Source organism: Aspergillus melleus, assembly GCF_016097325.1.
Source record: "Aspergillus melleus strain CBS 546.65 chromosome Unknown contig1, whole genome shotgun sequence".
Taxonomy (NCBI): Eukaryota; Fungi; Ascomycota; class Eurotiomycetes; order Eurotiales; family Aspergillaceae; genus Aspergillus; species Aspergillus melleus.
This window is the reverse complement of record NW_025763370.1, coordinates 5,740,891-5,765,244: the sequence shown is the minus strand read 5'-3', so window position 1 is coordinate 5,765,244 and position 24,354 is coordinate 5,740,891. Positions and strand designations below refer to the sequence as shown.

At 48.4% G+C, this 24,354-nt stretch overlaps 7 protein-coding genes across 7 annotated transcripts; 2 read left to right on the top strand and 5 right to left on the bottom strand.

The window, feature by feature from the left end:
- Positions 1-382: 382 nt before the first annotated feature.
- On the top strand, positions 383-1,509 carry LDX57_002037 (cysteine-rich secreted protein; the record flags this gene model as incomplete). Its single annotated transcript, XM_046083680.1, has 2 exons — positions 383-884; positions 989-1,509. The coding sequence occupies 2 exons, from the start codon at positions 383-385 to the stop codon at positions 1,507-1,509; spliced, it is 1,023 nt and encodes a 340-aa protein (XP_045939643.1).
- A 302-nt stretch (positions 1,510-1,811) lies between these two features.
- LDX57_002036 (uncharacterized protein) lies at positions 1,812-3,449 on the bottom strand (the record flags this gene model as incomplete). Its single annotated transcript, XM_046083679.1, has 4 exons — positions 1,812-2,054; positions 2,113-2,565; positions 2,633-2,979; positions 3,062-3,449. The coding sequence occupies 4 exons, from the start codon at positions 3,447-3,449 to the stop codon at positions 1,812-1,814; spliced, it is 1,431 nt and encodes a 476-aa protein (XP_045939642.1).
- A 1,112-nt stretch (positions 3,450-4,561) lies between these two features.
- On the bottom strand, positions 4,562-5,011 carry LDX57_002035 (uncharacterized protein; the record flags this gene model as incomplete). Its single annotated transcript, XM_046083678.1, has 2 exons — positions 4,562-4,982; positions 5,007-5,011. 2 exons carry the CDS (start codon positions 5,009-5,011, stop codon positions 4,562-4,564), a joined length of 426 nt encoding a protein of 141 aa, XP_045939641.1.
- Positions 4,960-5,952, bottom strand: LDX57_002034 (macro domain-containing protein). Its single transcript, XM_046083677.1, has one exon. The coding sequence runs from the start codon at positions 5,660-5,662 to the stop codon at positions 5,033-5,035; it is 630 nt and encodes a 209-aa protein (XP_045939640.1). The 5' UTR covers positions 5,663-5,952; the 3' UTR covers positions 4,960-5,032.
- Positions 5,953-14,197: 8,245 nt separating this feature from the next.
- Positions 14,198-16,055, bottom strand: nsdD (GATA-type sexual development transcription factor NsdD; the record flags this gene model as incomplete). Its single annotated transcript, XM_046083676.1, has 4 exons — positions 14,198-14,407; positions 14,528-14,857; positions 14,948-15,884; positions 16,024-16,055. The coding sequence occupies 4 exons, from the start codon at positions 16,053-16,055 to the stop codon at positions 14,198-14,200; spliced, it is 1,509 nt and encodes a 502-aa protein (XP_045939639.1).
- A 1,093-nt stretch (positions 16,056-17,148) lies between these two features.
- Positions 17,149-17,511, top strand: LDX57_002032 (uncharacterized protein; the record flags this gene model as incomplete). Its single annotated transcript, XM_046083675.1, has 1 exon — positions 17,149-17,511. The coding sequence occupies one exon, from the start codon at positions 17,149-17,151 to the stop codon at positions 17,509-17,511; it is 363 nt and encodes a 120-aa protein (XP_045939638.1).
- A 6,055-nt stretch (positions 17,512-23,566) lies between these two features.
- On the bottom strand, positions 23,567-23,926 carry LDX57_002031 (uncharacterized protein; the record flags this gene model as incomplete). The annotated part of the gene is made up of 1 exon (XM_046083674.1): positions 23,567-23,926. One exon carries the CDS (start codon positions 23,924-23,926, stop codon positions 23,567-23,569), a length of 360 nt encoding a protein of 119 aa, XP_045939637.1.
- Between the last annotated feature and the right edge of the window lie 428 nt (positions 23,927-24,354).

Below are 24,354 nucleotides of genomic sequence, written 5' to 3'. Positions count from 1 at the left end.
CCACATGGAGGCGTCGAGACCAACAGAGAATTTATCGGGGTCCAACATCGCATCCCAGCCAGCCAGCCATGAAGTTCGGGGACTGACTTCAGCTCGCATTCGTTGCGAAGATAACGACTTCTATTGGATATGGCTGAAGCCCGACGGACAGGGTTGAACTGGGAATGGCATGTGCAAAGAGCATCATCATTCGATTGAGAACGAGCTTTGCGTAAAGCAACAACACCGATCCGACCCGACCTGAGGGACTTTTGTCTTCGAACAGGATATAAAAGAGGGCAAAAGGCACCTCATCGACTCCCATTATTCCATCACCATCATCTTCTTCGGCATCAAACAATCCATCTTCCTTGCGATCTCTCAATCGGGTCCCTCATCCAAAATGAAATCCCTCACTCTCTCCCTCGCAACCACCATCCTCCTGGCAACCGGCCCCTTGGCCACCGCAAAGACCTACACGACTAACATCCCCGTCAAGGAAATCTCTGGCACCTGGACCATCGTCGGCAACTCGATCACCTGGACGGAGGACGGCTTCAAGACCTCCATCGACTGCGATGACCAAGCCGGCAACAAAAAGCTCAGCCTCAGCGGCGACAAAAAGTTCGCGGGATGCTGCCTGTCCGGACAGAGACTCGTCGGGTCCCCGGACACGGCGTTTGACTGCTGCGCCACCGGACATGATCTGGCCGGCTCGAAGGACACCGGGTACATCTGTTGTCCGCAGGGCGAGGTCTACGACGGAGTCGTCTGTAAGGCTGCGGAGCCGGTGTGCCAGAACGGAAAGGTGTTGGTGAATGGAGAGTGTGTTTGTCCCAAGGGCACAAAGGAGGGAAAGCATGGAACTTGTGAGGTTGTGAAGTGTGATTCGGGCCTGCAGACCGGTATGTCTTGACCCCAGTCCATCCCCATTCCATTTCCTCCCTAGATCTACACTTCAATCCTCCGAAGATAAAACTTCATCTATCTTAGCTAACCAACGCCCCAGGAAAATGCTACACCTTCACCGGCGAAAACGGCCACCGCCTCGGCTTCGGCGGCAGCTGGTTCATCACAGAAGCCGAAAGCATGGCTCTGAAGTCCGGACGCTTCAAGCTCTGCAAAGACGAAGCCTGCAAGGCCGGCGAACCCATAAGCCCCTCAGACCAGGTCTTCATCAAGGATATCCACGGAAATCCACGCACGGGAGCGCTGCCCAACCGGTGGTTGAACGCAGCCATGAACGGCGCGCATGTTGGCAAGACGGACGTGTTCGCGCAGGCGGGCAAGTTCTCCATGACCAAGTGGCCGTGTGGAAAGTACTGTCTGGGTGGATTCGACTATGGGTTGGGACCGGCTTGTCCGTCTAATACGCCTGCGTTGACTTTCTTCGAGAATGATAAGCAGGCGTGTGTGCCGTTCGACTTTACTGAGGTGCCGTGTGATGTGAAGGCGGAAGAGAATAACTGTATTTGGAAGAGCAGTGAGGATCAGTGCTGTGGGGGTGTGGTTGATTGCAAGGGCCGTTAATCTTGGGTATTTGGCTCGCTCTTCTGATGAGCACTTTGGAGGAGAGTGTTAGATGTATAAGAATCGGGCTAGTTGCAGAGTGAGAAGGGTAGCTGATTGGTTATTTTCGAGGATGGTGTGCCTTTTTTTGGTATCTAGGAGATAAGCTACAACCTATGAAATTTGTTTGGAGAGTCTTTCTATCTCTGGAGGTAAACGTAGTTTCTGTAGGGCTACCAAAACTCCATACATCTACAAGTCATTAGATTGATATATGAAAGTCAAATAACAAAAAAAGCACATCCATCCCAAGCTTTGAACACTCAGCCCAACACATCCTTAACAACACGCGCTGTCCTTTCAACAATCAACTCTATCTCTTCCTTTGTCGTGTTATACGGCGGCGCCAAAACAACATGATCTCCATTCTTGCCATCAACTCCCCCATTCCCAGGAATGAACGAGATGCTATGCTCAGGCTTCAACCCAGTCTCATGGACGTTCCACGCAACTGCTCTAGATGGCGGGAATGGCTTCTTCGTGCTTTTGTCCTCCACGAATTCGATCTGCACGAACTAGTCAGCACGTCCTCTGTCTCGTCAACTAGATGTCAGAAAGACTTACAGCCCAGAACAGCCCTCGACCCCGAATATCACCCACATGCGGATGACTTCCCAGCTTTTCATTCAGGAGCTGGCCGAGATACTCGCCCATCGCGCGCACATTCGCTAGCAGATTATCTTCCTGGATGATAGTTTGAACTTTGAATGCGGCCGCGCAAGAGACCGGATGACCCTGGTATGTCTGGCTGTGGGCAAACGAGCCCGTTCCCTGCGTCAGTACGTCAACGACACGTTTGTTGAACAGGAGCCCTGCGACCGGGGCGTAGCCGGCCCCGAGGCCCTTCGCGATGGTCTGAAGATCAGGGACCACGTCCTCCTGTTCCCAGGCGTGTAGAGTGCCGGTGCGACCCATGCCAGACATGACCTCGTCGAGGATGAAGAGGGCGCCGTGTCGATCGCAGACTTGTTTCATTGCCTTCAGGTATCCTGGTAATGGCGGGACGCATCCGAGAGTCTTTGATTTTCCCCGGCAATCAATTAGCCATACAAACTGGGGACAAGCATTATATTCATAAACTTACAGCGCCTGCCATCGTCTCAGCCACGAAGGCACAGACAGTGTCGGGGCCTAGTCTGTGGAATTCGTCATCCAGTTCCTGCGCTAAACGAGCGACGTAGGCTTCGACACTTTCGTCGGCCTTCATGTCACGGTACGGATAGCACTGCGAGACATGGGTGACGTTCTTGGAGAGAAAGCTCTCGTAGATCCCCCGACGGGCGACATGGTGTCCGATAGCCAAAGATCCCAGCGTGTTTCCGTGGTAAGACTGCTTTCGAGAGATGAATTTGACGCGCTGCCGCTGAGGTACCGGTAGCTCGGTGAAGTATTGAATGGCCATTTTGGCGGCCGCTTCGACGGCCTCAGTTCCTAGCAACTTGTCAGTGTCATTTCCTATCATATTCGAACATCATCAAATTGACTTGATAGAACTAAACGAGGAGCAGCCCACCTGAGCAGAAAATAGATGCGCGGCTCATCTTCCCGCCCGTCGAGTCAACCAAGAACCTAGCAAGCTGCTCCGCCGCACTATTAGTGAAATACAAGGAGTAACAGTAAGGGATCTTCTGCAGTTGCTCGAGGATGGCGGCATGGACGCGTTCATCGCTGTGGCCGAGACAAGACACGGCCGCGCCACAGGTCGCATCCAGGATCTCTCGTCCGTCATCGGTCAGGAGATAACTGCCTCGGCCGCCCACGATGTTCAAAGGCTTCTGTCGAAGTTGGCGGTACAGAATTGCGCCTGGAGGGCTGGTGGTCTCGGGGTCTTGTTTGGAAGCTGGTGCATCTGCCGAAGGAGGTGCGGCAGCAGCGACAGCAGGATCCTTATAGTCACCCATAGTGTTTCTCTATCAGACGTATAGAAAGCGATAGAAGTACGGAGTAGGTAGAACACAAAGAGACAGTCGTAATGTTGAACACAGCCTGTCCCGAAGGACGAAGACGCCGACCCTTTTATAACCAAACCAAAGGGTACATTCCGCATAGCGCCCTCTGACAACATTGCGCCGTCATTGGCGACATTCACCATCGTGACAACTGGACGGCCGGGTTCGTTGGATTCACTCTAGGTATACAAGGCGCGCTAATCCGCAAGGGGAAATCTTTGTCGGATCCACATGGATTGGCAGCCGTCTTTGAAGCTGATTTGATCGATAAGAGCCATGACCACTCCGTTGCATTCGGACTGGAAGTCAGGTTGCATGCTACCTCGGAGTCTCGGATTGGTTGTCATGGCCGATAATATGAGATATGCATGTGTCTAGGTCGATGCTACCGAATATGATTGACTGGCATCGCGGCTAACAGGGACCATTATTAATAAATAGGTGGTCTGCACGAATGGAAGACGTCCGAATTGTTTCTATGACAAGAACTCACATGTTATCGTCTGTAGCCGAAGAAGAGCGACCCACTACGGTCAATGATGGTCGAGGTGAGCTCTTCCACGCAACCCTTTTAGATACTGAAATGTGGAGATTTAGACGTTGTGTTCAGGTTTGCGTGGAATTCTTGGCGCCTCTTGAATGGTTATTGACAAATACTGAAATCTTTATCCGAACCGTTGGGTGAAATATCTTGGTTTGACGGAACGTGATTCGAATTTGAGCGCTAGTTGGTCCTGATGATCTATAACAATATGGAGATGAAAACTCTAAAGAGGGGAGACGAAAATATACATTGCCAGTCCAATAGACAGGTTTATCGATGGAATTACGCTAATACATAGGACAAGATCGAGGAGAGAAAAGGTTGACTGAAATAGGGAAACACAATCTCTAGTGCTATGTGGATGTAGTCATACTTGTTCAGAAGAAACGCACTGTTGTGCTCAACATCAATCAAGGCAAAAGTGAGAAAGAAGAGTATCAAACACCATCCACAATGTGGAAAAACCCATAAAGAACGCCAACCAAGACATTAATTCATAACAGCCATGCAGCCAGATCAATTACCAGTCCTTGCCAATCAGACTCTCTGTGGACTGAGACTGGACGCTATCGATGATTCCACTCGACTGGACACTCTGAACATCAGTGACTGATGGAGGCCGGTCCACCTCGACAGGCTCGTCATCTAATTTCTCCGTCCGACCATCATCAGACCGGTTAATCTCCTCCCAGTCATCTTCGCTCCTTTCATCCGACTTCATCGTTATGTCCTCGGAGGGCCTTCCCCTATGACCTGTATCAACCTTGACTTTCTTAGTTTCGGGTTGTCCTTCCAAGGCAGGGTCCACGGTAGGTGGGTCAGGAAGCTTAGCTGCAAGCAACTCGGGTGACGGCGAAGACTCACCGTCAACTTGTGCTTGTGGACCAGATTCCTGACCACTGGAACGGGGCACGTCCTGGCCTACGGGGGGGAAGAAAGTTCTGAATAGAGGTCAGCAGAGTCACATCATAACAAGGTCAGACGACGGAACTTACGGAATGTTTTGCTCGTAAGCGGCCTCATCGGCAGCTTCGAAGTTACAGAAAACGATCCGTTCCAGCTGTCCAATGTTGCCCGGTCTTTCCAGGAACTTTCGCGTCTCATCAAGAGCAGTGCGGGCCGCCTCTCTCTTTGGATATCCATATGCGCCAGTGCTCAGAGCCGAAAACGCAATGCTCTTCATGTTATGCTCCACCGCCAACTCCAGACTGCGCCGGTAGCAGCTTCGCAGGAGAGCTTCCGGCTGATTCGGACCACTTCGCCTCTCGAGCTCGTAGATGGGGCCAACGGCATGGATGACCTTCTTGCAGGGGAGATTGTAGGCCGAGGTGATCTTGGCATCGCCGGTGTCGCAACCGTCCAGGGTGCGACACTCCCTCAACAGGTCTGGGCCTGCAGCACGATGAATAGCACCGTCAACCCCACTGCCTCCACGCAATGTCTCGTTTGCCGCATTGACGATGCAATCGACGTCGTGCAATTTGGTGATGTCATTTCGGATAAGCGAGATGGTGTCGTTGAAGGTTTTCGAGGGCGACGCGCAGGGAGAGGAGGCTGGGATCAAGCGCCGAAGCCTGTAAAGGAGGGAAACGGTGGGGATTTCGCTGATGGGAACCGCCATCTTAAATTGCGGGGTAAAGGTGCGTTTAGCACGCGTAGGGATTTGGGTAGTAGTGAGATTTGCTAAGACAATGAAAGTTTGCCCAGGGTTCGATTATGGAGGAATGGACAATGAATGTGATGATGAATAGAGCTGAGTCGTGTGAAAAAGCACGACGTAAAGGCTCACTTAGATCGCTGATAAGACCAGCTTTCAAATAGACGATGATGATGGAGCAGAAGGCACGTCAGTCGTGCCAGGTGGAGGGGAAAGCTTCCCCGCACGTGATCCCACATGATTCGTTCCGTTATCGATAAGGAGTTCTTATCTTATCGTACGGACATCTCCATCGTATCTGCCCAAGGAACGGAATACTCCAGATGTGTGCAGCAAGTATCTTTCGCTATGTCTTGGGTCTCCGGTCCAATCGAGCTTCTGACTGTACTGTTATCACATCATTCAATAAATCGCTGGAATATCCTTTATATTGCGCAGTATTGAATCAAATATTGCCATTAGTTCCACAGCAAGCGTCTGTATGGATGCGCTCGAATGAGTCTCAATCATCTGATCAGCGCAATAGGTATATTGGATGAGGTTGGCCGACCAAATATCAAGCCAGATCGTTGAATGACAAATACTTATGAATAGCAACTCGCAGAATTGTTCGGGTTTATATCAAATACTTCTGGAATTGAAGTCAAAAGAAAGCCCTTCCTAAAGCAGCCTGTACTCCATGACCCATCATCTCGATCCAACGGTCTTCCAAATTTCAATATGACACCTCCCAGTCCAACGTAGATGCATAACGCCGAGCACTCTATTAAATTGACGAGTTTAATCCCCTTTCCCATATACGGACAGAGATCCCCCGATATACGTCAACCAGATATGACCTGTGATTGGCAACCGCTTTACAGAGCACATGTATGCAATGTTAGCCTCACGATGAGCCTCACTATTAGACTGATTATGGACTTGATACTTCGACCTGAGACTAAAGAGGCTTTCCACCCATCTAAGATTGCCGCACTGCGATCCTGATACCCCGCACCGAACAAGTCCTGATGCAAGGGTTATCTCTGTCCCCTTTTTCTAACTGGTCTTGTCTGCTTGCCCGATCATCAATGTTTGCTTATCACTACCCCGGAGGGAATTTTCAGCAGGCAACCAGGCCAACTTCGCCAAGACTCACAATGCATGCTTAATTATCTGCATTGCCACATCACCCTGCAGCTACTCCTCCGATCCGATGCATAGGAGGGGTAGATAATTATTTTATTGCCCTCCTAAAGTAGGGTAAACTCAAAACCAAGGCGCTTACACAGCTTACACGTATGTCATTGTATGTAAGGTATGTATATACCTGTACTTGTGACTGTACCTGTTACCTGTACCAGTAATGGTACTCCGAAGAAACACCGCCAGCAATGAGGAAATGCATCTGGCGGTACGGTCCAGATCTCAACTGGACTCCACCGATCGTGCTGTGTAATTTTGCAGCCTGATAGGCAATCTGGTTGCCATTTGGTGCCTTACACATATGAACTTTGACCGGGGGTCAGAGTAAAATAACAAAACGCGCACTAACAGCTATACGAGAACGACAGTCGACGAAAATTGCGGAATATACTCCATATTTGCCGGCGCAAACTGCGGTCAATGACAGCTGTCATTGGTCCCTTGCATAGAATGCAGGGGCACTGGCCACTATTGCCTAGACTGTAGACTCTACTCTCCTTAATTAGTAGGATTCATTATTGTCAGTCATTCGAGACCCATTCTCAAATATCTTCCATTGGAGCCGGATAAGGTGGATGAGAGAAAAAAAAAACACTACTAGGCAGCTACTAGTCATTGAATCCACGAGAAATTTCATTATAGGATACGGAGTAGAGTAGAGACGACTGACAGCAAACCCCACATTATTTCGACCTCGAAACTTCAAGCAGCTACATCATAAGATAGAAGGTTCAGATGCACTGCCGCCATCGTCTACCGATCAGGGGACGATCTTGCGAGATCGGCGATCTCAAGGGTGTTTGCCGACGATCTCAAGGCCGGGCCATCCGTTCATTGTCGTCTCAACAACACGCGGGCAGACCAGACAGGCCAAACACACGCATGCACGGATTGAAGTTGACGTCAAAAAACCTGTTTTGGTCGACAATCGACCCCAAAAAAAAAGACGGAAGAAAAAGTAAATCAAATCCCAAAGACTAGACGACAAATCGCTGGTCCATCTGACCCATTTCGGGCCGCTGGGTTTTTTCCATCCGTGTTCGCTGCCCCACTCTGCTGGCGGTCATTGGATATAGGGCATTCCCAACAGGGATTGGATCTCTCAGCCGGCGATCGCGGCCCTAGCTTCCATCCACTCAATCAAGCCACGGTGGAGTTGCTGCGACGACTGGTCTTCGATTTTCTGGTTGCCCTTTTCATGGTTCAGATCTGAGATGGCTGCATGAGATCTTCTTTTTGTGTGACTTATCATTGGTTCATCGCCATGAACCTGACTCGAGTTTGAGGCCCTGCAGAAAGCAATAGGAAATGTGAGTTGAGAATTTGAGACAGGAGAAAGGGAAGAGGAGAGGGAGGCTGGAGAGGAGCCCACCCCCAACCCAAACCCAACCGCCCTATCCTAGCTAGGTACCAAATTAAACCACAATATGGAGTACACGATATTTCGGTCGGAGAATCGCATTCTCCACTCTTAACACAGGAACGCAAAACTAACCACTCCATATAATTCGCTTGTTCTATCTAAATTCGGTAAGAGATTCTAGTAGCCAAATAGTTAGTACGGAGGTTTTCCCCGACTAACTAGACAATTTGGAATCCTACCGGTGACGACGCATCAAGGATCGAAATTTCTACCTACACACGTAGCGTGATCCTAAGCGTAAGTTAAGGCTTCCCCTACACTTGACGTAGAGAATGTTGCCCAACCAATCCACGCATAACCAACCTCGGTGTGCATGCAGATTGCCCCAAGGAATGGAAGCTCCATCACGCTAAGGAAGAGCCATGCAAGCCATCGACCAGTAAGGTTGGATCCCCTCGTGTTCCTGTCTGAATCACAAGGGGCCAAAGGAGCTGACACTATACCGATTCAGGTGAGGAGCCCTTCCAGCTGGATCGGTGGTTCCGTTTCCACTCGTTCCAGCAATTCTCAGATCCTGGTCTCGCATCACTATTAGGCTATGGGACCAGAATCAGTAGTTGGATCGAGATTGTTGGGCTGGAAGGATCGTCGAACCAAACTGTAGGTCAGAATTCTCAGATGTAATGCATACGAACATACCTAGGCGTATGTACGGTATGCGAGTTTGTCCTGTATGTATCTTAGGTATGTACGTACTCGTTGTTATTGGATTGCTTCTGTTTCTGTATAGTATTTCCCTAGCAAACTTCTCTCGATTAAAGCAAAGAGACCAATCCTGGTCCTGCATCCCCTTAGATACCTATCTCACGGAAGAGTTCGCCCTCGATCTTAGCTATCGCTGCAGTGTGACCACTGCGGAATGCAAGCCTTGCTGTGTTCTCATGTATGCGGAAAATCGAGCATTGGCCTACATACGTCGATACTGTACATACGGGCCCCTACTTGAGCAGGATCAGACAAAAGTAAAACAATTGCAAACCCAATGTACGTTTCACCACATATACATACCTACATATGTACATGTATGTACGTACGGGCCCAGCCCAGACCAAACCAAACGCAAACCACCCACAAACGGACATGAAATATAACATGTATCATCCTGGATGGATAGAACCTCCTGACGCAAAATTAGCTCAATATTCAACACTTCTCGACAGCGTACCAGTAAAGCAAGACCTTCAACACTCCATCCACCCATGCATTGCCTATACGGATCCCCAAAGAAAGGAAAGGCAAGAAGAAAAAAGCAGATCCCTAACTCCGTGAGCCAACCCAAATGCCGAGACAAAGCAAATGCCGAGCCCACTAAGTCGCCCCAAGACCGACTCACAAACTAGTCCGCCCAGATCTATTGACCCAGTACCACGGATAGCACAAAAAATAGTCGGATTTGCTAGGTAAATAAGGGCTGAGATTCACACGGGGAAAAACCCGCAGCCAACCCAGTGATCTACACAAAATCCCAGAACCAAGGTTTGCGTATGTGTCGTGACTCGTGAGATGGAATTCCATTTGACGCTGTAGATGCTAGATACTAGATAAGCAGCTATCTCGCGCTTTCGTGCCACTAACCACATACTTGGTCCAAGCCCGCTCTTAGAGGGCCCCAGCTGGTCCATCGTCTATCGACGCTTTTTCAAATCAGTCCGCTAGCGCCGCAAGCTACGGGTGCTACCTGAGCCAAGTTACGTGCATGGCTCCACTAGCTTAGTGGCCGGCTGTCGTATCCGATCAATCATCGATGGAGGACAAGCTGGGCTAATTATAAACGCATGGGGCATTGTGGATTTTAGCTGGCGATTGGAGTCTAAATTCTGGATGGACAATATGGTATGGAGTACATAGATACTACCTATGTAAACACAAAGTTTCTAATTAGGTATGGTAAGAGCGCTGCTTGACCGACCCAAGAAAAAGGATACAGACTATAGACTAGCTTAGCTAGTCCCAGAGATACGCTCAACACGATCTTTGCATGGGTAGAGATTAAACATCAGCCTACCAGGTAGTGCATGATTGCACATCTCCTCGGGAGCCGGTACACGGCCAGATTGACTAGAATCTTTAAAAGACTGTTTCCCTAATCGAGAGCATCGACCCACTCTGTCGATCGATCGCCCCAACAGAAACTCACCCCGATCCCTGAAAGGTAGATTTTGCGACCTACTGCTGTACCCCAAGGGAAAGTGTCGAGTAAGCTCACAAGGGGGAGAAAGAATCCGTCCGACATATTTGGCTCATTCTGAAAAGATTTGCGCCGAGATCATATACGGAGTACGGAGTACACCGTATGCCACTTGTGGAGCTCTATCCCATCCACCTCCGTCTCCGTAATAGGCACAAGAATACGAGATGGAGCTATCAATTGCGACGGGAAAATCCAGAAAAAGAAAACAAAACAAAACAAACAGCGGAAGACCCTGCATGGTGCATACCACTGACGGTTTTCCCCCTACCTACGGAGTAGTCCTGCTCCTAATTTTCACGGCCGGAATCACCTCGATCAGAACCCGGGTCGGATACTCAATGTGGGTCTACTGCTTCTTCGTCCCACCGAGACAAGTGTTAGTTTAGAGCAGCCAGAGAAAGCAACGAGACAATAATCACTACGGAGTAGGCTATAGAAGACGAAAGTGCACATGTCCTCGTACGACCTAAATTAGCGGAAAGTGTCTAGGATTTCGCGCAATCTAAATTCATCTATTCCGTCCTCCCGATTGAAACCTATGACGTACACCTCCCCAAACCATCGGGTGACACAGGGTTCCTCGGTCGGATCTCGGAGAAAAACCCAAAGTCTGGAACAAGAACCGGATCAGTTCGCGCGCGCGCACATGGTGCTTTGGGCAAAAGCGCCCCGGCCGAGTACGGCGGATCTGATACTTGAACCAACCCCGAGTAAGACAAGCCTACTTGTCTAGCCACCTGGTCATAGCGGTGATGTGGCATGACTGATTTGAAATCATCTGAGCGGAAAGCCGAAAATGAAAAACCAGACGTGGGTACGCGGCACGTTAATTCCAAATACTTACTTGGGCTACCTCTGCATGTGCATGCCTACATCAGGTAATTCGAATGTGAGTATAGGTGTGAAATTAAGATACCCCTTGATACCTGGGGTGAAAAAATAACGGATACTTGTATTACAGGACGAAATTTGGGTCAATACGCAGGCTAAGGTCCCCTGTACCAAACTTACCTCCGGACGCCTGCTCCATAACAACGGTTCATCTGTCCGGAGCGTAGCGGTCTGGAATAGATTAATACCATGTGGCCTAGACTATCTGGAACCCAGGATCAAATCTAAGGGAATCTCGCTGTTATCGATGAAAAAACGGCAGAGATGGAGCATCATTTTATTTATCACAGATCACCATTAAACTTTACAATATATATAACTTCGACTAAAATCGTTCGATTCCCCATAACTTCCAGGTAATAGTCTACTAAAACTAAGACAACACGCCGAACGTTACACAACCATCCCCATAGAAAAAAAAAATTGCATTCGCCACGGTGTACTCCGAGTGGGAAAAAGAAAGAAAGAAAAAAATCGCTTCTCGAAAAGAAATAAAAAAAAAATTAAATAAAATAAATAATTATAATCAAAAACAGCGGTGAGACGAATCTCAGCCCTCCCTGCACGGAGTAAAAAAGCCAAGAGGTCACAGGGTTACACTATTGACGAGATTCCGACCCTTCCGGGCGATGGTGGCTTGAGCGAAAAGCGGTAGACTAGTAGCGGAGCCCGAGAGGGGAGGGGCCTGCAAGATGAGATGCGATACGATACGATATGATTGAGATGAGATGAGATCCCGATCGATTTGTTTCCAGACCAAAGTACGGACTACAGGGTCATGTCGCTAGGACATGTTTGCGCCCGTCTGTTGGTTTTTCGTCATTTCGCTTTTGCCTTCTCCAGTCATAGTGTCTTGATGGATTGGGTGTTTAGTGCTCTCCTAAGAGCTAGACTACGCCTCTCCCCTCTCTCGCTGTCTGTAAGGCAACCAGCGATTAATTACACAACTACATCGGATTCGTTAACAAATTCCCTCCTCTACTTAGTTCCAACACCCTAGTATTTTGCCTCGGTCAATCGCTCGCTGTCTACGGCGTATGACTGGTGGGCCACCATCAGTAACTTAAATAGATTAAAATTAATCAAAAGCACACGTTCGATGGGATTCTACGATTCGTCACATAACGTTTCCTACGTCCGAGTGTAAGTCCGAGCTAGTTAACCCGCAAGGAAGCAAAGATCCAGAAGGATGCCGAAGAATCCCCATCTCCCAGACCGACTTTAACATTCAGCATACAACTCCTCCCGGCCGTAACTCATCATGCCATACTTTACTCCCCGGGCTCCCCGAGGAATGGAAGCATCAGTGGTTCCGCGGGGGCGGTTCTGGGCGGTTCTAGTGTGTCCTGGGCCATTCATTGGTCAATGGATTGGAGATTGGACAAGGAGTCGGATGAGGTAAGACATCTTAGTTCTAGGGACTAAACCGAATCGGGTAAACGATTTGGTTCTCCCGCCCGATAGAAAGGAGCATACATTGTGATGGTAGTAAGGGTCTACAACACAACATCTCGACAACAAAGTCCGGTTGAACCTTAAGCCTACAGATAAAGTAACAAATAGTCATAAAAAGGGTTTTTTTTTCTAACCGAGGGCAAACCGTCCGAAGCGACGGCGTACTCCGAAATATGAAAGCCGAGCTTCGTTTCTATCGGGCGATAGTATCGTACTCCGTACACAGCCTCCGAACGCCTTCAACAATGACTTTCGGAGGAAGGAAACCGCGGTACTGGTGCCTCGCTTGCAGATTCTTCAGGAGGCAATAGCCTAGAATAGGTAAGTTGGAGGCAATAATTACGAAGCCAAGGCTTCGGTTCATGTGTATACCCGCCGCCACTGTAGCGGTGGCTAATAGAACAGCCCTATGGGATTGAAGGATAGCAAAATGGGACATGCTCAGAACCTTCAGAGGGTCCTGTATGACATAATTCGGTGCATGAGATCCAGGGCTCGGGGGACAAGAATTGCCATCTTGATCTACCGAAATCAGAGGTGGGATACCTTGAGGGCTCCCGGGGAGAACAGCGCAAGTGACAGATGGGCATTGAGTACTACGCAGAAGCTCGTAGGTTCAACGTGGATCTTACAACACAAAGAAATCACGGAATGTACAATTATCAAGGCCACTATACATACATACATACATACAACTACAGCTACAAAAGATTATAGACAGCCATGGTTACGTCAAAGTGCTGCACAAAATCAACCTCTCAATTTCTTTTGCCCAAAACAGTTAAGACGTGAGTGCATAATATAAGATCATATATGACAATAATCGTCACCTGTGCAGTTCCCAGACGAGCAATAGGTGACAGGTAAAATGGGGTATATGGTAACAAAAAACCAATCAACGCAACACGACGGCAGTAAATGAGATAATATGGCATCGAACTGTGTACGCACCAGTTCCACAGATGCAGCAACAAAAGACAAAGGAAATGAAAGCAAAACAGCGAAAAAGAAAAATGTGAAAGTCTATCCAAATGCCTTTTCCCACAACGTGCGACGGGTATTAAAAAGTGATTCCGATGACCAAATCGAACGGGAAAAAAAAAAAAGAAAATAAGGGGAAAATAAGGAAAAAAAGCAGCCCACAGATGGTTCACAGCCAAGTACAACCGAGCCTGTTTCCTGAAGGCAAAATCAAATGATACCATGCTCACCATGCTTGAAAGGAAACATTAGAATCAGACCAACACAGAAGAGTTCCTGACCAAAAGTGAAGACAGGACACTGTAAAACGCCTGTCACTTCTAATCACAAAGCCGTTTTCAACGCCACATAAAAATCAAGCTGGATCGACAGATTAATGGCTACTCGGAGATGCGGAGTCAAGGGACTTCGGTTTGAGATTCGATCCCAAGGACGATGCCTGTTTGGCGCCCATCTTGCGCGTCAACTTGGCGTAATGCAAGCCGCAGGCATTGCACAAAGTCCGGGCACCGTCTGGACCACGGCGCCATTCCGGCGTTTCGGCTCGGTTACAGCTGTGGCAACGGCCAGGGGGGGCCGCTTTCTGCAATGACTGTCAGTGATGGCAAATCACAAGTGGATAAAGAGGGCTCTAAATAGAAAGAAACACCCAATGGGGAAAAGCCAAGGGCAAAAAAAAAGAAATGGGATGAGTAAAACCTACCCCTCGTCGCTTCTTCGAATCCGGTCCGGCAAACCCACCACTGCCCTTGAAGTCTTCCTGGTACATTGCCATGTGATCATCCTCGCGAACCCCACCATGTTTGAAGGCTTTTCGTTGGGCTATTTGCTCTGCCAAGGCATGTTCCTGGTTCAGGACAGCGGTTCGTATACGCAATAGAGCCTCCTGGTTCCGGCGTTGGAGACTAAGCATATCCTCCACTTCGTGTAGAGAGGGCAGAGACCCTAAGACTGGTCCAGAACGCTGGGTCTGGTGCGCCCTTTGGGCATAGTGTCGCGAAAAATCCAAGGTGCGGGAGCTCATGTCGGCAATCTACACCAGTTAGCAAATGATCATATCCAATCCAGTGGCTCTCAAAGGCCGATAAATCCACTGTTTCCCCGAAATAAGAAGACCACCTACCTCATTAAGGGACTGCTCCACATCGTAGACCTCGGAGTGCCGTTTGACAGAATCCGGATGGGGTTGTCCCGCCATCGGATGACCCGCATACCCGCGCTTCATTTCTTCAACACGCGCAGTCTCTGGCATTCCCGGCTTCCAGGGCGAGCTGCCATAAGGCCGAGCATCGTATGAGGGGGGATAAGCCGGCGCATTCGAAGGGGGTTGCGACTGAAATGAGAAGGACTGGGAGAATGGGCCGTACCCATTGGGGGATGCAATACCACCTCCTGCCGAAGGAGGCGCGCTGTATTCATATCCAGATCCCGCTTGCGATCCCGAAATTGACGTAAATCCTGTCTTCGAGCTTTGCGTAGGCGATTTTCCCGAGCTGAGCGATTGAAGCGAGGCATTTCTCGAGTCCTGGGTGTTCACCGTCACCAAGCTGGTCCGCGATGTTTCCGCTTGTAGCTGAGGCTGATGCGAATACGCAGAATCTCGTGCAAACGGTCCCGGGGGCGTTCCATTCAAAAAGGGATTTGGGGGTCCAGCCGGTCCTTCCCCACTAGAACGCCCCATGAGGTTGGAGGGAACGGAATGAGGTGGTGGTGCATGAGGCGACTGTTGGGGAGGTGCGGAAGTGGGAGCGGGATATGGTAAGGGATTATCATTGCCGAGAGCCTCGTGGATCGACGGGAGAGACTGTCTCTGGGGTTGTTTCTCTCTCTCCTCCTCCAATGCGCGACGTGAATCGGGGGGCGAGATATATCCAGCCGGAATAGATCCTGCGCTGGCGGTCGACGGTGGGTAGGAGTAGGGTAGTGGTTGGCCCGGATACATGCTGGTCGGGCTAAGAAGTGGTGCCGGAGATGTAACGGTTCCCGATGTAAAAGCAGCGTGTTTAGGAGGGTATACAGAGCCTTCTTTATTCAAAAGACCCAGAGCTGGTAAATGGTCCCTATTTGTAAATTATGAACCATTAGCAACATTGAAATTATGGATCCCTTCGGGGGACGTAGTAGAGTGGTGGATGAGAAAGTCCTTGAGGGATAGTGGGGAGGGAGGGAAGCAAAGTAAAAAGGAAAGGCGAAACAAACCTATGCCTGTGGCCAGCTTCTAAAGACCCCATGATGCCAATGGTTCGAACTATATAGCAGCCCGTTCAACCGCGATCTCATTGACCGCCAAGAGCCCGTTGCAACAAGCGTGGCGATGTACCGTATCCGAAAGTAAACCGGAGGTAGGCCGTATTCCGACGGGAAGTTCAATACCGAAAGTGTTGTGAAACCCGCGACAATATATAATAATTCAAAACAGGACGAGTGGGCAATAAAGGACGTGAAGCTGTTCAGTAGTAGGATCAGGCGTCACCGATAGACCTGGCGACGAGGTAAATCAAATGGATGTAATGATTTGCGACGTTCTTCGCTCCTGAGGGGAGGGAGACCAAGTGAGGAAAGTGAAGGAAGAGCGAAGAGATGAAATCACAAATCACACGGTGAGTGCCACCTCTCCCTTCAACCCAAGGTTGTCTGGGGGTGGTGGCGGCTGTGGGGGGTGAACAGCGAGATTAAATCGGACCCGAGATGCGGAAGGAACGGCCTGAGGAAGCAAAGGCTCCAGCTAGGTAATCGACCAAAACAGAAGCGTCCACCAGTCGACGGCACGGCAATGCGTGGAAAGCAGAGTGGCGTTGGGGGATCAGGCAGTCTGCAGGCGATGCGATCGCGATTGCCCGCGATTGTCAAATTGCAATTAATTTGATAGCAGGTGAGGCAGCGGAGAGCCGAGCAATAATGACTGCAATTTAAAAAAAAAAGAAAAGAGAAAAAAAGAAAAGAATAAGAAATCCAAAGTACGGCACGCTCCCGCAACGCGCAGCGAACAGATCAGATCGGAACGGCCCTTCCAGCGTTTCGAATAACCATCTGTCCAAAGCCAAATGCACCCGATGAACCAATGTGAATTTTCACCCGTCAAATTCTCGGGGTCGGATTTGAAAAGTGAGATAGAATTGATCGTGTTTGAGTTTTCTTTGCGGACGGGAGTAGAGCGGCGGAGGCGCAGTACACGCAAGGGATAGCGATGAATGCGTCGCGTGGAAGGGAAGGGGGAGGTTGTTGGCCTTTTTCTTTCCTTCTTGCCTTTTCTTTTCTCTTTCTGGTTTTCAAATTCTCTCTCAGAGAGAATGTTAATTAGGAAGGATTATGAATTAAAAAGTAATGGAAGAAGGTAAGGGAAAGATCAAAGAGAAACAAAGTCGGAGAGGAAAAGAGATTGAACAGATAGAGGAATGTGGAGGGGAGCCCAAAGATCAGATGAAATGTCAAGGGTGTCGGAGTGGATTGGATATTAGCAATTTGAACAAATTAGAGGAGAATATATCAGGAAGAAATAAGTCTTTCTTCCCCTCTAAATTTTTTTTATTCCCAAAAGAAAAAAGCCCTAGCTCTCCGTCTCGCTTGGAATGCAAGAAATCAGAAAGGACGAGCAAGATAGCGGAAGACGAGGTGGCGGGAGGGCATAGGAATGACAGCGATCGCAAGGAAGAAGGAAGCTATTATAATTCCTACAACGGAGGATGAAATAAGAGAAAGGGTAAGTTAAGTCAAATAACCTAGGAGAAAAAGATATAGTCAGAAGAATTAAAAAGTAAAATAAAAATAAAATAAATAAATAGGTGAACAGGAAAAAGAAAAAAAGAGGGAGAGAGAAAAGAATAATTTTAAAAATAAATAAATAGATTGAGGAAAATAAAAAATCGAAGAAAATAAAATACTGTCACTTAGCAAATTAAGACTATTCCAAAAGACCGCCACAGTCAGGCCCGCACACACGAGAGAGCGAGAGAGGAAGATATGGGAGGATCCAAACAGGAGCTACTAAAACTACGTCGGCCCAGCGCTGATGAGCTCAGACCTGGAAAATTAAGAGACAGACAGAAGCCAGAACGGGACTTACAAGATCGTCAACTCACACTGCCATTCGTGACCGGTTTAAAGTTACGGCGAATTACAGAAGCTTTACGGGCTGCGAACTGCGGATCTTCGAAGAAGTGTGGAGTGGGTTGGGATCATATTGGCGATGTGCGGGTATCTTGGTGGAGAGCGATGGAGCCTTACCAGGGGAGTTGTCCCTGGCCCAAAAGGAAGGGCAGGAAGGGAGGGGGATGAGAAAATAAGAAAAGTGAAAAAAAAAAAAAAAAAAAAAAGACCAGCAAGAGAATAAATATCAGAGATACCAACCGACTGATCTAGTGACCTGCCCCACTCTTTTTACTCCCGTAATCTGTACACTGTACGTAATTTAATACCTCCCCGATTCTCCTTTCGCCTTTTCCGCACCTTGTACTCCTCGTAGTGGTCTGATACCTGTTTCTCTACTGCTAGGTAGCTATATACAGTTACACCCAGATCTGTCCAGTCTACATTATGTCCTATATCGCGGTATGCTTTGAGTCAAGAGGGAAGTGTTACAAGCTCCTAATTGTAAGAATGGATCTTGATGCAAGTCTGTCATGACAACTAACACCCATAATCCTGAAGAAGACCTAGTACTGTAGTAGGTTACCAAGATCCAAGGTGACGGGAAAAGCAGATTGCCTTTTGATACGGTCCTACGGTACGTTCGGGTGGGAAGGTGTCTATCATCCCATGGCGCTGGAAACGGGGAATGTATTGTGTAACTATCAGCTCTGTAAGAAACCGAAAGCATCTTAATTCGATACATGCTGTATGTATGTACCGTATATTACCTCTTTAATATACATACATATCTCTGATACTACGTACGGTATCTTAAGAATGCAGTACCTTAGGTATCGAGTGTATGTATGGGTGTATGGGTGTATGTACGGTAGGTGCGCCAGAATAATAATATTATTTCCACAAGTGGTCCATATCGTTGTTGGCGATGGGTCAAGGCCAGAATCGAGATCCGTAGATCGCAGGCTACGCAAGTTAGAGGAACGGCTGACTGGCTCTAATTTAAAAAAGAAAAGGGAAGAAAAAGGAAGGAGACTAGAGAGGCGGGAGAGTTAGCACAGGTGACAGTCTGGTGGACTACTCTGTAAAGCTCATCAGCCCCAGTGGGCAACTGAGGGGGAGGGAGGAAAAAAAGGAAAAAGGAAGGCAAAAAATTAGGATGGCTTTTAATATTAGAAATTAACATCAATAATATTTAAGCGAGTGCTACATGGAAGAAACTTGGGAGAATACAGGGGATATGGTGATCTCACACGCTTTCAGCAAGATCATCCCCTCAAGGGAATCTAATGGTGTGTTCACCGTTCACTTTGATTTGGCTAGAAAAGTAGATCTTAGATTAGCTGTCTGTAAAATATGAAATTCAATCCATTATCCAACTATCCAGGTACCTTGATATATGTTTTTTGACTCTTTCTGTACGACGATCTGAGGGAGCAGCACAGAGAAAAATGGCATCAGGAGCCTACAGAGTCAGACTCTGCATTATAATATATGTCAAAGAGAGTTACCTATTTTATGATACGGTAAAGTCTTTCCCAAAGCTGTGGCGAGTTGACTTACAAAACACCAACGTGAGCCAGTGTCTGCTTGAAATATAAATAATGATCAAACTCGGAAATTGTGTGAATCATACACAGACTTAACGTTTTTCTTCAATCAGGACGAAAGGGGATAGAACGGCCCATCCAACAAGGTTCAAAAGTATCCGTCTTATCCTCAGTATCTCAAGGTAGTTCGTACTCCCGGGCAGATAAAGTTAACCTTCACAGACTGCCTCATCCCCTCAGGTCAAGACCCGAGGAGATGATGGATGCCAAGAACGTCATTTGAAGGTGTGATTCAAACCTGCACCAGAGGGGGGGGGGGGGGGGCAGTTGTCTCTCCTTGGCCCAGATCTGGTAACGATCGCAGTGGAGAAACCGGATCGCACATCAGTAAGACACGCTTGCACTCATCGGCGTCTGCAATTAGCCCAAAAGGATAATTAATAATAGTACTAGTAAAAATGCGCGAAAAAAAAGAAGCTGCACCGTTGAAAATTCGCAACTTGAAGAGATCTGATCACCCATTCGCCAGCGCGGCACAAGCACCCAAAGCCTGGCTGCAGCCATGGTCAGATCCCCTCCTGCAAGAAGAGGCCAATCTTTTCCATTTCAACGCTTTGGTGTTGGTCTCAAGCCCTCAGGGGTTCGAGAGACAACATACACCTACTCAGTACACAGTACGGAGTACTAAGAGTGAAATTCGTGAAAACTAGAAGGAGCGCCCATTTATTTATTATTTATTTATTTTAGAAGAAGATAGAAAGTGAAACGGGAATGAAACAGAATAAAACAAACATGTAAAATATAAGTACAAGTACAAAAATTGCAAGTATATCTATCGACATACAGGCACATACAGCCAATCTCATCTTGATTCCCCCTCGTACCTGGGTGATTTGTTCCATGGTACTGTACAACGCTCCCCGCTTTCCCTTGCTCGAGATCTCGGGCATAGCCGTTCGTGGGTGGCACCATCGTCATCTCGATCATCCTCCTCGGTCTGAGAGGTTGGATCCTGCGGCTTACCAAATTTTCTAATTTATCTTCTTGATCTAATTTAGATGATCTTGCATGCCCTGGTCAATAATTCCTGCATCAACAATGGGAGGTTCGACGGCGTTAGTGAATGGGGGTGGACTACGAACAGAGATATGAGTCCTGCTAACGTGCGTTAGGGCATCGGGGAGGGGATGAACGACGTACTCCGTACAGTGTGTAGGCCTTGGCCTCCATTGTCCCTGAATGAGGTTGGTCAGCCCCATGCAAGTCTCCTTTCGGCACCTACGGTATACGCTGTAAATCCTGATTGCTAATGGGACCTTCCCTCTACGTCCTAGGGATTATTCGCTGTTGGTTGGAGGGAATACTAATTGATATCACACCACCACCTGTCCTAATAATAACCATCGTCATCGTCATCGCTAGTTAGTCGTCTATACGTAGATCCGGATGAATTCCCCAAAAAAGCTACCCCGGGGTCACACGGTTGTCGCATCATCTCCTCTACTCCATGTCTACGGTGCAGCCCCCTGAGTCTCAATAACCCGACCCGTAAGTGAATAATCGCTAGTAATACAGGGTGATTGTCTTGGGATAGGGTCGGGTCTCGAATGATGACCCTTGCAACTATATCGAATCCTTCACCATTTTGTCTTCCGGACCCATGCTTTTAGTGTCACGGCTCTGTCGCATGAAGGGGGGGGGGGGGGGTGGTGAACAATGAATAACATGCGCTGCTACCTTAGGAGTTAGACCGGGTTAAGTACAGCGTACAGTATCTGTGACATGCACGTTGCGGTTTCTTAGGGGGTCGATCCAGCCGAGATCCGGACCACATGATTGGGAGATAACCAGCGGAGGCGCGCATTGTTTTATCCTCCATCCAACCCGATCCAGACCTCGACTCCAAAATGAGGGGAACCGTGGGTTGGTGTGACGCCAGTTTGAGGCGCGGGATTTTGAAATCATCGGTTGAGTAATTGCTCACGGCCTGTGGAAGATTCACATGTTTACGAAGACTGAAGTATCTTGACTTCGGCTTTCCTGTATCTGATACTTTTTGGCTGCACCTTCCTCTTCATCATGTGGCTAAGATCAGTCGGTGGACATGATTGAAAGATGACTATCGGTCGGACATTGTCTGTTGCCTCTTCCGGCTGCATGCGCAGCCTCCGGCATGTATGCATCCCCACCACTCCGTAGGAGTACTGTGTAAGGTACTGCACAGAACTGGCTGGTTTCTTTTTCTTTTACTTTTTTTCTTTTTCCCCCTAGTAGTTACGCTCCCTGGCTTCCTGCATTAAGAAGGGGGGATGGAGGACCTCATCGGACATTCTCTCCAGCCTCCAACCCCTGTGTCACAAGGAATGGGCGCAAGCTCTCCGTATTGCCGTCCTTGCTGTAGGTGGATGCAATGGATAGTACTGAAAAACGAACCTACGATCTATGTCACATTCTTTGAATCGCACAGGAAACGTGACCTGTTATTTGAACGGATCAGATTCGGTTTCGCATGTCGGCACTGCTCGATCTCGATGACTAGCACCGGCGTACCATGACTGTGCCCCTCGAGTTTATCGGGCCCAGAGAATTACAGATCGTTACAAGGCTGGGGTGCTTTGCTCCGTATCATTCGTATCGCCTATTCGATTGTGCATTGCAGCTGCAAAGATTTGCGCTTACGAATGATTGGCAATCAATAATGTCGAACTGCTCGCCCCCAGTGATCTAGGAAATAAGCCAATCGATCCAATCGAATCCGTCGTCTATGATTATCTATGGGGGCCAGCCACTCCTGTGTACACCGTACGGAGTACAGTTGTTTACCTGGATACTTGAGTACAGATACATGTTCACCACTTTTATGTGACAGCCAGCGTGTCTCGGATCCTGTAGGTTTGTTTGACAGACGCTTAGGCGCTGTACGGCCGTTACCCCTCCTCCATCACCACGACGATTAGCTTCATCTGCAAACTCTTTGAAACAGATTGATTGTGCTCCGTCAAGCTGGACTAGAGCAAACTCCCCTTGGCTTGTCCCGGCCAGCAACCAGCATTTACACTCCTTACCTACCGGCGGAGTTAGGATGGACACATCATGCCTGCTGGAACCACAAGATCTTCGACCACGCAAGACTACCTGCATGTTGAACCCCGGCTAACAACAGTTGACTACTGCCGCTTTTTGGTTTGTATTTTCTTTTCTTTTCTTTTTTTTTTTTTTTCTGTGGCCCCAGTCCTCGGCTCTCGAGTGGATTCTATTCTTTTTGACTTTCTATTATTACGATTGTTCTCGTTTTTTAACGGCCTAGATTGAACTAGTCATTAACAGATGGCGCTATTGTCTTGGGAAGATCAACCCTGCGGTCTTTGCCTAACAAGGCAAGAAACAACACCAGGGGGTTCTCCTTCTTACGAGTTGTGGGCCGAAGATCACTTGAAGGAGAGGAATTTTGGGGGCATCGGGGAGGGCTGAACAATAGCGATAAACATGTGATGCTTCAAGGAGACTGATCGGAACTGACGCAAACCGACATCTCGATCTGGGGAAATGAGCGATTGCATGGGTACATGTTATTTTCGTGTTACCTTTTCTTTTTTTTTTTTTTTGCTTTTGCCTTTTGCCTTTTTCTTTTCATTTCTTTTCCCACTTCTGTAAGTGTCGCTTCGATAAATTAAAGGCTGAAAGTGTCCACCACGCCCGATTCTACGGTGTACTCTAACGATCTCGATTTGGCAGCGGTTCTCCCAGCTCCCAGCTCTTCAAGCTGATACCTGGGTTGTACGGTGTACCAGTGCACAGACAGCGACCAACCCGTGATGGATCCAACGGTCGCCCGGAATTCGACTAATCCAATCAGACTCGTAACACCGGTCGGAACGTTTTCTGTCAGGATGTTGTTGATGAATAATACGGATTAATCCTCCGTTCCCTCGACCCGCCACTGGGTTTCATTCCTCCGAAGAAAGGGGATGGCATGGCATCTCAAGGACCAAAAAATTACTCAATCTCAACATCACTACTTAGTGTAGTACTAAATCAATCGGCTGAATTTTAGGTTGATTGATGATTCTTATACCACTATTGTCGATTTTTTCTTCTTCTACCCCCTATTTCGTTTCGTGAGTCCACGAATAACAATGTCGAAATTCGTCTATCAGGGGCTCCGCCGAGAATCCTTGGAGGTCTTGGGATTTGAGGTACCACCGACGGAATGGCGCTAAAATCACAAATCCCGAAGATTTCAGCACGCTGCACGCTCGAGTCGCCGAGTCCAGGACGATGCGGCGCTTTGACCAGATGGCAGCTAAGTCCAGACTGGGACTGGTTTGCAAGCCGACTCCAACCGACATCATCCCGCCGGTCAAGTGCTTTGGTAATAGGTACCGTACATCGAGTTGCTGCAACATCTTGGGATAAGCGATACTCCACATTTCGAAAGTACCCTGTTCCTTCTGCTCAACCTGCATGCGCGCGTTTAAAGCCTCCTCGGTCTGGACTGGCCCCTGTGCTCTAGTTATGACATCAGTCGAAAGCGTAAGACTGATCTCGAAAATTCAGTCAGCATAGGGTCATCTTTGATGTCTCTCGCCACACAGTTATGTCCGTGAATGATGTGACCCCGTCCAGCTGTACTCTGTACGGTGTACGGTGTACTGGATCGGTCGGTACCCATCATCATCACCGGAAACAGGGCCCGCCAACTTCTCTGTTCCTTCTCCCCTCCCCTCCCCGGCCCCCCTACCTTTACTATCCCCGATATGAAATTTGCTTCTGATCGACCGTTCTTACGGGCTCCGGCAATAATCAGTCTGTTAGCCAGATTATTATGGGGATGAGCGGTGGTGACTGGCAAGGGCCCCCCTCCCCAAGCCCCATTATGGCAAACTAGAGCCAA

Excerpts from the sequence above, each read along its gene's own strand:
- LDX57_002034 (XM_046083677.1), bottom strand. The coding sequence starts at position 5,662 with ATGGCGGTTCCCATCAGCGAAATCCCCACCGTTTCCCTCCTTTACAGG.